General features: G+C 34.5%; 1 protein-coding gene across 1 annotated transcript; it reads right to left on the minus strand.

The window, feature by feature from the left end:
• Nucleotides 1–4,964: 4,964 nt before the first annotated feature.
• Nucleotides 4,965–8,752, minus strand: LOC124539603 (uncharacterized protein K02A2.6-like). The gene is made up of 2 exons (XM_047116899.1): nt 6,991–8,752; nt 4,965–6,889 (listed from the first exon to the last, which is right to left on the minus strand). The coding sequence occupies exons 1-2, from the start codon at nt 8,750–8,752 to the stop codon at nt 4,965–4,967; spliced, it is 3,687 nt and encodes a 1,228-aa protein (XP_046972855.1).
• Nucleotides 8,753–16,856: the final 8,104 nt, after the last annotated feature.

The following is a 16,856-nucleotide window of genomic DNA, read 5'->3' on the forward strand; positions in this document are numbered from 1 at the left end:
GTTCATTTATAAGCTCAGAGTTTAAATTTGATTCGAGTGGTGGTATCAAATTACTCATGGAAATATTATCCAGAGATATCGAATCGGAATCAACTTTTTTTATGTCATTAGATGGCTGATCCAAGATACGGAATTCTTTGTTTGTCAATGGACTAATAAAAATTGAATTTGAATTATTCAGCATCGGTTTTTGAACGCAATCTTTTGAACGCAATCTACTAGATTGGTCGGAATCTTTTTCTGATCTAAGATTATAACATGTATTACGGGCTTTATTAATTGTAACGGTTTTCAGTGCCTGATTTTTTTTCGTTGAGGAAATTGGACTTGATTTTTCAGCACCAAACATATTTGAACTTGATGAATTTGCACCACCACTTAGAATTCTACTTTTTCTTGCCTGTTCTTCTTCTGTCTTTACCATTTTATTCACGAGCTTTTTACGAGACCGTTTCATTTTTATTTTCGAGTTTCGACAGAGCGTTAACTACCTAACCAACACGTACGATCGCCGTACAACACTACGGCGCCCTGAGCTACGCGCGCGCCTCCCAAATTCAAATTCTTTATTTGCAAGATCATGGTTACAGAGATGTTAAAATTATTGTATAAGTGCATTCATAATCTGCCTTTTCATGGCATGCAAAATTAAATGTCAATTTAAATTACATTTTGCCAATAATCTTAAAATAATTATAGCGCACAATCCTATTACAAATTATTAAATTATATAATTTTAATTACGTTCTGTTAATTTTACATTGTCAATATTTTAATTTAATTTTAAAATGTCATAATATATCGTGAACATTTTGAATGAATAATGAAGTTGTAATGAATGTGATGAATAGTGAAGTTGTCCTAATGAAATTGTATAAACAATCACATTATCAATCATATTGTTTCATTATCAATTAAGTAAATAAATTATTATTTTTAATCAATTAGTTATTCAATTATCATAAATTACAACTATAATAGTCATTTATGCTGTAAAAGTTATATTTAAGTAATAAGGTAAACAATCTACCTTTAAATACATTGAATTTTCAAATTTTTTAAATCTTCTGGCAACTTATTACATATCTTTTAAAATTTGAAATTATTTATCGACCTGGTAAGGATAATATAGTGGCTGACACTATCTTGAGCTCATGTTAATTTTGATAATAGTAAGTTGAAAGAATTTCATGAACTCCTTTGTCACCCTGGTGTAACAAGATTAGCACACTGGGTAAGGACGAAAAACCTTCCATACTCTATCAATGTCATTAAACTTATAACTACTTCCTGCAGAGTGTGTGCTGAAATCAAGCCTCGTTTTAATAAAAAATAAATATCAACTGATAAAAGCTACTTCTCCATTTGAACGATTGAACATAGATTTTAGGGAAGGGTCCCTTCCCTACCGTCCAACACGCAAAATCGTCCATTCTCTTATCCCTGCAAAGATATGACTGCAACGACTGTAATTAAATGTTTGAAATATATTTTCTTTATGTTTGGCACTCCGCTTTATGTACATTCAGACAAAGGAGCGAAATTTATGTAAGAACAATTGAAGCAATTTTTTTACTCTCTTGGGATAGCTTGTAGTCGAACAACTCCATATAATCCCCAGGGGAATGGACTAGTTGAAAAACATAGTGGAACTCTTTGGAGAAACATACAATTATACTTCCGGTCTAAAGATATGGAGATATCAGATTGGGAAAAAGCTTTGCCAGTGACTTTACACTCCATCAGGTCACTTTATGTACTAGTACTAATGTAACTCCTCACGAATGTATGTTCAACCGTACCCGAAGAACTTCAAACGGCGAATCATTTCCTTCTTGGATGTTAACTCCAGGACCTGTTTTAATGAAAAAGAACGTGAGAGCTACCAAGTACGATCCTATAGTTGAAGAGGTAGAGTTACTTCAGCCCTCTCCGCAATATTCGTATGTTCGATTGTCAGACGGAAGAGAAACTACAATCTCTAAGACAATTCGCCCCAAAATTCTGAAAATATTCAAGATGAAAATTCAATTCCTATTTTAAAAATTTACTTGGTGGTAGGGCTTTGTGCTAACCTGTCTGGGTAGGTACCACCCACTCATCAGTTATTCTTCCGCCAAATAACAGTACTCAGTATTGTTGTGTTTCGGTTTGAAGGGTGAATGAGACAATGTAACTACAGGCACAAGGGACATACCATCTTAGTTCCCAAGGTTGGTGGCACATTGACGATGTAAGGAATAGTTAATATTTCTTACAGCGTCATTGTCTATGGGTGATGGTGACTACTTACCATCAGGTGGCCCATATGCTCGTCTGCCAACCTATAACATAAAAAAAAAAAAATAAAAAAAAAATCAAGAATCTGTTGAATCAATCTCATGAACTTCTTTCCACGAGTTCGTCATTCAAAGATCGATTTGTCGATCGACACGCCAGCGAAGAATGCCGAACTATTTAAACAGTGAATGACATATAATATTTAAAAGTAAATGAATTACATGTAATGTCAGTTCAAATGTGTCTAATTTTATTCGTAATAAAACCATAATTACATGGTGTTATTTATTTATATCAGAAATGCTTTACATTGAATGCTGCGAATAATTTCTCCCGTGTACCACTCGGGGTAAGTGTACCTCGATGTAACAGAACTTCGCTTTTTTCTTGATACACAAAATCAAAATCAAAGTATACTTTATTCAAGTGGGCTTTTACAAGCACTTTTGAATCGTCATTTAACAATTAAGTGAAGCTACCACCGGTTCGGAAAGTAGATTCTACCGAGAAGAACCGGCAAGAAACTCAGTAGTTACTCTTTTTCAACATTTAAAAAAGTACAGTCATGTTAGTTAATTTTTAAGTTAATACAATTATTAAATTAATATATCCTGCCTGGAAGTCAACGGGTATTAATTCCACGCTTTTTTATGATCTACAAAATCTTGTATCGAATAATACGCCTTTTTCACCAATGTATTTTTTATAAACGATTTGAATTTACGAGACGGCAAAGTTAAAAATGTCTGTGGAATTTTATTATAGAAATGGATACCTTGCCCCAAGAAAGATTTATTGACTTTGCGGAGTCGGAAACTTGGCGTTATAAGCTTATCCTTACTTCTAGTGCATATACAATGATTATCACTGATTTTATCAAAGTTATCAATGTTACTCTGAATATACATGATATTGTTGTAAATATATTGCGACGCAACAGTGAGTATTCCTACTCTGTTAAAAACATCCCGAAGAGAGTCTCTAGCTCCAAGATTATAAATAAACCGAATTGCTCTCTTTTGTAAAATTATTACACAGTTATTAATAATAGAATTAATAGTTTTAGAAAAGTAGTTTAACTCCAAAATTCAATTGATTGATAGGAGTCCAGTCTACGGCTGCAATTTATGAATATAACTGTTTAAAGTCGGCTTTGTAAAAATTCCAACCAATAGGTACCTGCGTGATCGGTTCAGTAGTGGTTAATCATCATTGTCAATAGTACGGCGCATTGAAAATGTCACTGCTATTTCAAGTGGTTGGTGGTGCACATCCACCCATACCACAGATGCCCCAGCCAAGCTCACACGCACATCCGCACATCCGCGCCCTCCGAAAGTGTACTTAAAACAAGATCTAAATATCAATTACCTATTACAATTACCTGTTACTCTGAGTGAACCCACAATATGTTTTAAAGAATTCATAAAAATTATTAATATTTGGTGTACAAGAATACAAATTAAAATCTCCTAATACTATTGCTCCTTTATAACTATTACAAACATTTTCAATAATTCTAAACAAAGTCATGTACTCATAATCACAACTACTGTGTGGTATGTACACTACGCGCACCATTTCAAACGCTTGATCATCGATGTTAACGACCCCTTGTAGTTGCCCACGACGTAGTTCAAATGCGGCGTGGCCACGAGAAATGTTCCACCCTGATTGCGTCCATCCGTTCGATCACACCTTATAATTTATATTATACACTCTTACTCTCTGAACAAATAAGAATCTTTCCTTGTGTAACGCCACGCTATATGCAAAGCCGAGTCGAGTAGAACCAAGCCAGCCAAGCTAAAGCTAAAGCCAAAGCCAAAGCCAAAGCCAAAGCCAAAGCCAAAGCCAAAGCCAAAGCCAAAGCCAAAGCCAAAGCTAAAGCCCAATGCCAAAGCCATAGCCAAGCCGAGCCAAGCCAAGCCAAGCCAAGCCAAGCCAAGCCAAGCCAAAGCCAAAGCCAAAGCCAAAGCCAAAGCCAAAGTTATGCCACGACTATTAGCGACGTCACATCCGATTATACATCGAGGGGATTGAATACCCGAACCATTCCTTACGGAACGTCATTCGCTAGTTTATGCTACGGAGCCTGTTGCCGATGACAACTGTAGTAACAGAAAAGAAAAGAGGGACGTCGCTATAGCAACGGGAAAACAATATAGAAGAGAGTTGTAAGAAATATGAAGGACGAATAATAAAAAATATGTATAACATGGTAGTTATTATTACCTTCCGCTTCACTCAGAAGTGGGATGAGAAGAGTAATCATCCTAACGAGTATGTTGGCGATAAATTTCGTCCGCTTGAGAATGAAACGATTCCAGCAAAGATGGAGAATATCCGCTACCAAACGCAAGAACACTACTGAAATGTCTACTAGAAAACGAAATTAATAGGGTGTGTGATGTCCTTTATTTATATTTCGGGATTATAAATAAAACCGCCAAATTATCAGTAAGTAGATACACAAATCAAATGAACGTTTTCCCGCCCCCGATGACAGATCGAAGTGCTAGTGAGGCGCCACAGTTGATTTGTGTACTATATTTTATTATATGTCACATCTCTTCCTTTTTATATGTTAAATTATTATTTTAATCACAAGTTACTTTAATTTTAAATACAATTATTTAGAAACAACAAAACAATATTTTTCATTTAAATCTATCTATTATTAACTAAACATCTTTATCAGAATTTTCTTCATTATCAATTACTTTCCATTGACCTTCTACTTTCTTGAGGTGAACGATATTTCTCCTATATTCCTGGCCTGTTTCGTCATTCCTGACATTGATGTCGCTTCCCTCGGCACTGACAACAGTATGTGGTGTCGGATTAAATTCAGAAGCTAATTTATTTTCTTTTATTACATTCTTTACATAGACTTTCTCGCCAACTTCTAATTCTCTTTCTGTAGCTTTCCTCTTCCTGTCTTCATTTAATTTATTTTTCTCCTTTTTTTCTTTATCTCGGTCTCTTATTTCAGAATCATCATATTTATTTTCAAGGTCAGTTAAAAAAGGTAACTTGTCTCTGAACTGTCTTCCGTAGAACAATTCGGACGGGGTTTTTCCTGTGGAAGGGTGAGGTGTGCTGTTATACATCATTAAGTAACTTAATAAATCATCTTTCCAATCAGATTTTTCACATTGACTGATCCTCAGTCGCTTAAGTATATCCCTGTTTTGCCTCTCTACCTCCCCGTTTTGCTGTGGCCAGTAAGGAATTGTATTGAAAAGTGTTATGCCTTGTTCAGTGCAGAATTTTTTAAAATCCTGGCTACAGAACTGTTTTCCATTATCGGCTGTTATACTAGCAGGATTTCCTGTTCGTGCGAATATTCTTTTTAAGACTTTTATTGTGTCATGAGCCGAAATTGATTTCATAGGTTCAATCTCTTTGTAACGGCTGTAATAGTCGATAATTACTAAAAGATGATCCCCACTAGGCAGTGGACCTAAAAAATCAATAGCCGTATCTACCCAAGCTTGAGAAGGAAGTTCACGCCTTTTCATGGGTATTGGTGGGTTTGGGGCTGAGACTAATGTACATCCTCTGCAGTTTTTTACAGTACTTTCGGCGTCTTTGTCAATCTTTGGCCACCAAACCTTTGTGCGCAATCTAGCTTTCATGTTAACAATACCAGGGTGGCCTTCGTGGGCTGCTGCTAATACTTGTTTTCTCAGATTAGTTGGTATAACAATTTTGTTCCCTCTTAATAAAACGCCATCATGTAACCAGAGTTCATGCTGAAAGAGCTTATAATGATTTATAGAAACATCCCACGTGTTTTTTATCAAAGCGTCCTTAATCAATTTAAACTCTTTGTCATCATTCGATGCTTCAACTATTGATTTAAGAGATAATGCTGTGGGTCGCGCATGTTGGACGATTTGGTTAACATGATGTTCGTCTTCAAAAGAACTTGTTTGCGTCTCGTTAGTACTACTTTTACACAGACGGGATAGTGGGTCAGCTACATTGGATTTTCCAGGCTTGTAAATCACTTTATAATCATACGATTGTAACCGAAGGACCCATCGCTCTATCCTAGCACAAGGTTTTGATCGCGTGCCAAATATTACTTCTAAAGGCTTATGGTCTGTGACTAGTTCAAATTTTTTTCCGTACAAGTACATGTGAAAGTGTTCTATCGCCCAAACTAGAGCTAATGCTTCTTTCTCAGTCTGACAATATCGTTTTTCGACATTTGTCAGACTCTTACTTCCAAAAGCAATAATACGAGGTTCTTTGTTATCATACTGAATTAGTACAGCCCCTAAACCTACAGGACTTGCATCGGCCATAACTTGGGTACGGTCTTTCGGATCATAATAACCTAGGGTAGGAATCTTAGAGAGGCAGTATTTTAATTTCTCAAAAGCCTTTTCTTGGTCTTTTTGCCAAAATGCCGTGATATTGGCGTTTTTATAAACTTTTTCGCGTAAAAATTGCCGAATTGGTTCTGTTAAGGTTGACAGATTGGGGATCCACTTTCCCACAAAGTTTATTAATCCCAGGAAACTCTGGATTTCTTCGATGGTTTCCGGTGGTCTAAATGTCTCAATTGTTTTAATGTATTTATCAAGTGGTTTAATGCCTGATGACGAAAATTCGTGACCCAGGAACTGTATAGTTTTTGCATTAAAAACACATTTTTTTGTATTTAATAAGACATTGTATCATGCTCATTTTTATCACGCCCAAAAACAACGATGTCATCTATAAAATTTACAACTCCTTCACATGGCAATAATATTTTTTCCATAATTTTTTGGAAGTGCTCTGGTGCGCAGGATAATCCAAACATTAATCTCTTATACCGGTAAAGCCCTTTGCTAGTTATAAAAGTTGTAATTTCTCTACTATTTTCTGTAAGTTCCACGTGGTGAAAAGCATTTTTTATATCTAATTTTGAAAACAGTTTTGATTTACCAAATTTAGGAATTAATTGATCTATCGTGGGCAGGGGATGATTTTCCCTGATGATAGCTTTATTGGCAAGTCGCATATCCAGGCAAATACGAATATCATTATCAGGTTTTAGAACCGGTACCATCGGAGAAACCCAAGAGGATGGTTTGTTTACAGGTTCAATTATGTCCATTTCTACTAGTTCATCGATTTTTTTATTTATCTTAGATTCCAAAGGAATAGGAACTCGTCTATAAGGTTGGCAAACTGGAGGAACCGTTTTATCTATAGTAATTTCTAATTGGACATCTTTGAACCTGGGAAATTGTTTTTGTTCAATTGAATTTACATCAAAACCTAATTTTAACAAGTTGAGGGAGACAGCAGTTTCTTTACCCAAAAGATTTTTGGAACCATTTACTATAATATAAAATTTAGCAGTTATTGATTTAGAACACACTTTTATTTGTGCATCAAATAAGCCTAGCACTTTTAGTGGTTCTTTAGCACCGTAGGCTAGAAACGTTTTGTCTGAATATTTTTGTGGATTAGAAACTGTAACATTCGATTTTTTCATATACTCCCAAGTTGTATGGTTTATTATATTAGATTTACTACCAGAATCTATGAGCATTTTGATATTTACCCCTCCTACCTGACAGTCTATAGTTCCATCATCATCGATGTGAAATATGTAGTCTATAGACGTAGGCTCTTTATTTTTGGGTGTATCTTGTTTGTACTTTTTAACTATATTGTTGTCATTCGACCGGAGATTAGTATTTTTTCTTTTATTGGCCCTTGTTCTACAGTGCTTCTGAAAGTGACCTTTGAAACCACACTTCAAACAATTAGTATTAATTGCAGGGCAGGAACTATTATCACTTTTGTGGTTTTTACTACCACATCGGCTACAGCTTAGATCAATGTCTTTTTTCATGTAACGTTTGTTTAATTTAGTATCTATTTTATTAATACTGGAACTAGTGTTTTGTCTATCGTGGAACTCATTTAATTGTCTTTCTACAGTTTCTAAAGAATTTGCTTCTGTAATAGTTTTTTCTATTGTTGCCGTGTCACCAAGTATCAAAATATTCTTTCTTAGTTTGGTGGAGCTACACTTTTCTACTATTTGATCTATAAGATTTTCATCCTCGTTAGCAAAGTTGCATTTTGAGCTTTGTCGTCTTAAGCGAATCAAGAATTTTTCGAATTTTTCGTCTGGTTCTTGTTTCATTAAACGAAATATATGCCTTTCAAACAAATAACTTTGCTTTGGGGAAAAGTAATCGTCTAACTTTTTTACTGCAATGTCATAACCGTCAGTCGTGTCAGTAACATGAGCTCCAGGTATGTTAAAATATATATCTTGTAATGACATGCCTCCGGAATGTAATAGAATTGCACGTTTTTTATTTTGATCATTTGTGTTTGTAGCTACAAAGTAAATTTCTAATGCACGTTTCCATCTCTCCCAACGCGAGCCTAAGGAGGTTGGATCACCTTCACAATCGAATGGTTCTACTGTCGGGACTTGTGTTAGGGACATATTGGACGATCTGCAAATAAGGTCAAAAGAAAACCTCTTAAGTATATTAACGTAGTGCAAAATTTCAAGCTTTCTAGTATTATATTATTATTTTTATATACTAGTCAGTATTTATTTTATTTTTTATTATTATTAAGTCATAAATCACTATTGTCTACTTTAATCACTATGATAAACGATGAAAACTTTAGTATGTTGTATTATTATTATTATTATTATTTTGACAACAACAATTATTTTTAATTTAACCGTTATCTCAATATATTTAATTTCCACATGGTTTTAAAACATGCAATTGGTGTATAACGATAGACATATGCATAAAGAATATATTATTTATCCTTATCGAGTCTTTTACTTTCGTTTTGTATAATAACAAGATAGTTATTCAACTTCAAACTTGAATAGCATTTTGTTAAAACAGGTACTTAATGAAATATATTCATTGAAACATTTGATTATTTGATCGAATTATATATTCGATAGGTATTTGTAAATAAAATTGGTCAACTATACATATAGGTTGTAGTAATTACAGTTAAGTATTTTCAAACAACGTATTTGCTAGTGTATTATTACTACGGTTCTTTTGAATATAAGTAATATGAGAAAAAAAATAGATTCAAATATTCAACACTCACGAGAGAATTATTTGATTATGTTTACATTTCATGTAGAAGAAATCATATAACGCATACTAATTTTGTTTATACGACTTTGACGTATTTTCAACAAGTGGGTATATCGGTAATTAACATATAATAATAACTTATTCATGGATCTACGCAGCGTAAAAATCAAACCCAATGTAAATAATAAGTATGCAATTACTCATTGTGTTGTTTTAAAACATTTTTTTTCCTTTTTCAAAACTTTGTAAAATTTAAACTTTTGTTGGCCGGTATTTTATTTACAAGTACATTATTTGAGTGATAATAATTTACTTACTGCGCTTTTACTCGTCGCCAATGTGATGTCCTTTATTTATATTTCGGGATTATAAATAAAACCGCCAAATTATCAGTAAGTAGATACACAAATCAAATGAACGTTTTCCCGCCCCCGATGACAGATCGAAGTGCTAGTGAGGCGCCACAGTTGATTTGTGTACTATATTTTATTATATGTCACAGGGTGATACGGCAACTCAACAAAGCCTTGCTGCTCAGCCAATTGACAAACCATTGTGCAGCGTCTCTCGTTCCGGAGTTGATCCCTAGTAGAAGATTAAAACGAGAAGATGAAAACGTATGTTGAGAGACGAGACGAAATAATTACTATGAAGAAACTGCCGATCAAAACAATGGCTAAATATTGTCAAAATAAAAAAAAAAAAAAACTTTGGTAGTTTCGTTGTAACATATCTGACGCTGCTCATGTTTCGTGCATTTCAATTCTATCGTCCGGATGAGCTGGTTAAGGGCTTCCTCTGTGCTCTCCACGACCAATTTTCCACGAGTTTACTTAGACTAGAAGGACTAAATGACAAATCAAATAAGGACGCTAAACAACTGCCAAGCCCGGACAAAAAGATAAATTCTGAATTTGATCCCTATCCATATCACAAGAACACTGGCCTCATATTATGAATTTTTCGTTACCTGATCAGCGGGTTTGTTTTAAGAATGTTTGACACGGTCATATTGCCACGATGCTCTTATACTTAAACGATGTATAATAAATGATTTTTCTATTATAACAGCAACTTTAAAGAATTTAAACTAGTGCAAAATGATGACAAGACTAGCCATGGTCGCGACTTCGTGCAGATTTGAATTAAAAATATTATAATAATAATATATTTTTCAGTTCTGAGGTTTTACTATAAATGCTTACTCCTGTGTTTGGCAGCTTTTGTGATATGAAGTCGTAGGTTTTATTAAGAAGGGGCGGCATGCGCACAGTACTGGATAGTATTTGAACATTGCAGCATGACTAATATTTATTTTGTATACAAAGAAGGTAATGTATTTATATAACAGCATTATATACAAATTTCATAAATAAATCTGAAATAAAAGTAACCTACGTTACTCCTTATTATATCAGCTATCTGCTAGTAAAAGTCGTGTCAAAATCGGTCCAGCCATTCCAGAGATTGACCGGAACAGAGAGACATATCAAAATGGTAAAAAAAAATGTTAATTTGGTATAAAGCGGTTATCCTAATATTAAAAACAGAGTTTTAAAAAACACACGGAATCTTTAGCTTCACATCGTAGAGCAGGGTCGCTTGCCACTGTCTGCCCTGTGTATGCTTAGGACTTTGAAATTATACAACAAAATTTGATGTGTTTTTTTTAATGGATGGATTGATTCAGGAGGAAGGTTTGTATATGTAATACATGCACAATATAGTATAGACAATAACTGTTTACAGGTTTCTAAGGTGATGTGTAAACGCTAGCTGAGACCTACGAGAGAGATCAAAATAATGTTCTACAACTAAATCTAAAAAGTAAATCTTAAAAAGATCTTCAAAAAGTCTTCCATTATCATAGTCATTATCCTTTACTTTTTACGAGAAATAATGGTTTATGTGCGAAGCTATTTTAAGCAACACATCGTTAACCCATATCTAATTAAGTACTTTAAATACATTGTGCATTTAACATAGATCAATATGTAGGTACCTTTAAGGCATGTAATTCAGACTAATATTTTCGAAGACATTACAGATTTTAAATGCGGAGACATAGCGGCTTGTACATAACAAAAATCGAAGAATGTTGTAAGATTTTCTGTAGTATATTAAGCATCAGCATTGCACCCGTGCGGGGCTGGGGCGGTTCGCTAGTATTTCTTAAATTTTAAATCGATTTCAAATGTGGAATGAATGGAAATGGGAAATCAAATGCATGTTATAAATACTCAAATAGTTAATGCGTCATGTTATACCGTCATGTACTATCTTGAAATACTTTTCTAGTGGCTTTCTACTAGGCAGAGATGTGGAGATTTTGACTTGGAAAACGATAACATTAATTTAAAATGTACCGCACAGATTGAGATTGATATGCAGAATATTCATCTATTGATTGGACAACTAGCTATTAATGCTTTTAGCAATTTACTTATGGTGATTTAAAAACGGCTTCATTTAGGTGGGAACCTCATTCATTGGCAAAATTTCTTTCTGTTGAAGGTTTTAAACAATGCCGCCGGAAATGATGCCTGCACAGCACTGCATTGTTATGAGCTCCATGAAGTTTCTCCTTGTTACCAGCTACATTACCTAAAAGCGCCGTGGAATACTATAAGATCATTACACTTATTACACTTACTTATCAATATGTTTTTGGTGACACTCGTCAATTGAAAATCCGGCAAGATTCCAGCAACAGCAAATAGATGTGGAATCAGCCAACCAGCCAAGCCGGTAAGAGCAGCAAAGCCATTACTATCTAACTTGTGTAAAATTTTGCCAAATCATAAGCCAAACTGTTTAAAGAGCAGAGATTCAATTTCATTTGGTCCTATACTTCCCTGTGCCCCATCTTATTCACAAATAACAAAACTAGTAATAGTATGGGTAGGGTTAGCTATATCTGAAATCAGTGGGGGGAGCTCGAAAGAAGACGAGGGATATATTTTAATAATTTGATTGTTACAATATAACCACGCGTTTGCAAATAACACGAAATATTTCAGCTTCACAACGTTTAAATAAAACTAGTTGTAACGGATTTGAATCGCGTATATTACGTGACGTTTTGAGCACTTTACAGCGTTCGTGGTCACGGGTTAAGACAACATTATGCCTCACAACGTTGTTGCTCGTGAAAATAAAACTCATTACGCAGCAGCCTATATCTTCAATATTTAAGTTTTGACGAACGTCTCGGTCGAGTGGTGTGTACACCGATTTTCATTGGTACGCTACTCCGAGGTCCCGGGTTCGTTTCCTGGCCGAGTCGATGTAGATTATCATTAGTTTTCTATTTTGTCTTGGGTCTGGGTATTTGTGGTACCGTTGTTACTTATGATTTTCCATAACACAAGTGCTTTAGCTACTTACATTGGGATCAGACGAATGTATGTGATAAGGTCTCATATTTATATAAGTTATCTTTTAGTGAACAACAAACGTTAAATCCAAGGTTCTTAAGTTATTAGATGTCGGTATTATTAAATAATTCGAGTCAAATTATGCGTCCCTGGTTATTCTAGTAAAAAGAAAACGGCAATTGGCCATTGTACCTGTCATGCTGATTATCATCCCCTGACGCTACTATTATAAAAGTACATAAGATTATTTGCCAAATTTTGATGTTTAGATTTTAAAGTAAGACGTTAAAAGATATTTTACGAGGAATCATTAAATGTGCCTGAAGACATTCATAAGATTATTTTTAATTCCACCTCAGTGTCATTATGAATATCTGCGTGTTCTGTTTAACTAAGCGAATACACCCTCAGTATTAATGCGAATGAGCAATAATATAGTAAATTCAATTCGCTGTACACAAAAGTCACAAATTTTGAGTTTTAAGTAACATATCATCAAATGGGATCCTTGATTTCTTAGATCAAAATCAAAATAAAATTTTGTTCAGGTAGGCTTTTACAAGTACTTTTACAATTGAGTGAGGCTGCCCCCGGTTCGGAAAGTAGATTCTCAGATGATTCATTACCTTCAATTGATTTGGATTTCGTTATAAAAATGTTAGTACAGATACCACAAATATTGATATATTTATAAAAATAGAAATTCAGTAAGCCGGCACGTGTAAGTATGTAGTGCTGCTGAGGTTGACACAAAATCGAGATGACTTATATTCAGAATTCTATACGTATGGGAATCGAAGCCGTGGTCTATGAGAGATACAGACGGGTCAGGAGCATGAAGGGTTTAAGGGATACGAAAATTTTGCGGGGCTGATTCTGTAAAGTCTACGACCCTATCTTAGTGTAGCTCTTTTATCTGACAGTATAAGCAAATCAAATAACCAACAAGTTCTGATTGATTTTACTTGTGTGCTAATCAACATTACGTACCCCATTGCGGGAGCAATTGTTGCAGGATGGCCGATTGTAACGCCACGCTATATGCAAAGCCGAGTCGAGTAGAACCAAGCCAGCCAAGCTAAAGCTAAAGCCAAAGCCAAAGCCAAAGCCAAAGCCAAAGCTAAAGCCCAATGCCAAAGCCATAGCCAAGCCGAGCCAAGCCAAGCCAAGCCAAGCCAAGCCAAGCCAAGCCAAAGCCAAAGCCAAAGCCAAAGCCAAAGTTATGCCACGACTATTAGCGACGTCACATCCGATTATACATCGAGGGGATTGAATACCCGAACCATTCCTTACGGAACGTCATTCGCTAGTTTATGCTACGGAGCCTGTTGCCGATGACAACTGTAGTAACAGAAAAGAAAAGAGGGACGTCGCTATAGCAACGGGAAAACAATATAGAAGAGAGTTGTAAAAATATGAAGGACGAATAATAAAAAATATGTATAACATGGTAGTTATTATTACCTTCCGCATCACTTGTGAATAACTCATAACATACGATAATGCTTTTGAAATTGCAATGAGTTCCAGCGTCATAACACTGATGATAGACACACTGGTGTTTATTTTAAAACAGTTATTTACATGGTCTTTATTTTGAGGATCGTAAAAGGCTGCACCACAGTCACCATTATCATTTTTAGAACCATCTGTGAATAAAGTATACCACCCATAATATTTATCATTAAATTCCTTGAATACATTAAATTTAAGGGACGTACGGTCATACGTTTTCTTAGCCTCCTTCACACAGTTTAAGTTAATATCTATAACATTCTGAATATCAATATTTGTTACCCAGGTTTCTAATTTAAACATCTCCAATGGATATGACGAGGAAATGTCATGTGCATTGATTTCAGATTTAATTGTAGCAAGTAATGGCTTCTTTTTATTTAACCAATATCGATTTTGAAAACTTAATGATAAATCTTCTAGAATCACATTTGTTACACTATTTTCCCGAGAACTCGATTTTAAACAATATTTATAAGCTAAAAACTTTCTTCTGATATGCAAAGATGGTATGCTGAGCTCACTTTCCATCACATGGATCGGCGTAGTTTTAATAAATCCGCCAATTATTCTTAACGACTGATTTTATTTTTACAAAGTTTGTAAAGTTGTGTATTTGCGCTATTGTCAAAGATAAATGATCCATAATCCAATCTACTTCTTATTATCGCCAACTATATTTTACGTAAATGATTTGGGTGAAGACCCCAAGACGACCCAGCCAAAACTCGTAATAAATTTTGAATACGTTGCGTTTTTTCAACTATCTCTTTTATATGTTTATTCCAACGAAGAGATTTATCTAACCACATACCTAGATATTTATATGAGTCCACGCCACTAATAAGCGTATTATTAATATTTAAAGTAATAGTTGTTCTTTGGTATCATCTGCTAGAGATACAGTATTTAAGACTTAGATTCTGATATTTTAAGACCTAATTCTTCAAGAAATATAACAAAAACATCTAAGACTCGTTGAATTTCACAGACGCTTTCTAACAAACTTTTATGTGATGAAAAACAAAACAAAATCGTCTGCATATTGACACATAGAAACATTATTATTGGCACTATGACATAAATTAAATGTTGCAATAATAAACAATAGTGGCGATAAAGGGTCGCCTTGGGCTAATCCTCTACGTGCAATTCTACTCATATTAGGGAGATTTCCAAGTTCATTTTTAACCTGTTAATGTCTCTCTGTTAAAAAGTTCCATAGATATAAGTAAAATTTTCGCTTGACTTTTAAATCATCAAGAATATTTATTAATTTATCTATCAAAATATTATTATGAGCGTTTTCAATATCTAAATAACATACCAGAGTAGGAATCCTTTTTGAAAAATTTAATTGTATTTTAAAAACTAATTGTACAAGGCAGTCTAATGATGACGGTCCTCTTCTAAATCCTGTAGTGTATGTCGATAAAATGTTATTTTTCTCTATATACCACTCTAAACGCTTAGCAATCATACTATGAAATATTTTACAAAGACATGAAATTAATGAGATGGGTCGAAACTTCACTAGTAAATGTGGTTCAATATTTGCCTCAGGAATAGCTACTATATTTATATATCGCCATTGTTTCGGAACTATTCCTGTTTTGAATATACAGTTACATCTTTAGAATGTACAACTTCGCGCACGTCAGTAAATTCCAAATCAGTGATACCATCGCCGCCCAGGACCGAATCTTTACTTTTTATACAACTATTAATCTCCGATAAATTAAAACTACTATTTAATAATGAATTTGTAAATTTAACTACTGGTGCCGATGAAATCACATGATCAGGAGCAAGATCACATAGTAGTTCACTTTTTTGTTCTTCGGAAGCCTGTACTTTCTTGGTTTTAAAAGCGCCACCATTCATCCACTTCATTCCACAAAACATATCTGAAAAATAAAGTTGATTCATCCACACTATCGCAATAACCACACTGCTATATTAGCTATTCGGGTTTGATTTTGCAGGATATTTAAATTACTTGGTATAGGATTTTTCTACCTTAATGCCTTGCTCTTCTACCTTAATGAAAGAGTTTTGAAGGTTGTGGTTAATGGTGCAAAATCAAATGGCGCTGTGGCGCAAATAGGTGTACCACAGGGTTCAATTTTGGGACCTCTCTTGTTCTTGACATATATAAACGATTTACCTTATTTTGTAAAAAATACTTGCGATATTGAGTGAGACCATCCGAATATGTTTCAAAGGGTCAACTTTGCCTGATTATTTTAATGGTTAAGGGTGCAGATTTAATGTCGACCCTTACATGTTTCCAGTAACGCAGTGTTATCGGTGTTGGAAGTATGGACATATTCAAATCAATTTATTCAAGTGAACTTCACAAAGAAGCTTTTTTGAATCGTCAACAATTAAATACTACCACCGTTTCGGAAAGCAGCTTCTAGCGAGAAGAAACGGCAAGAAACTCGCAAGGTTGCCCTTTTTTAAATAAACAGATTTACAATGCAATTGCCCCTGATACCATAATATTTAAACTTTTCTAGAAGAATATCATGCCTAACGCAATCGAAAGCTTTTGATAAGTCACAAAAAACTCCAATAG

Source organism: Vanessa cardui, chromosome 23 (genome assembly GCF_905220365.1).
Source record: "Vanessa cardui chromosome 23, ilVanCard2.1, whole genome shotgun sequence".
In the NCBI taxonomy this organism is placed as follows: domain Eukaryota; kingdom Metazoa; phylum Arthropoda; class Insecta; order Lepidoptera; family Nymphalidae; genus Vanessa; species Vanessa cardui.

Excerpts from the sequence above, each read along its gene's own strand:
- LOC124539603 (XM_047116899.1), bottom strand. The coding sequence starts at position 8,752 with ATGTCCCTAACACAAGTCCCGACAGTAGAACCATTCGATTGTGAAGGT. Across the intron at positions 6,890-6,990 it reads TGACATCGTTGTTTTTGGGC|GCATTAAACCACTTGATAAA; the intron begins GTGATAAAAATG and ends TTTCGTCATCAG.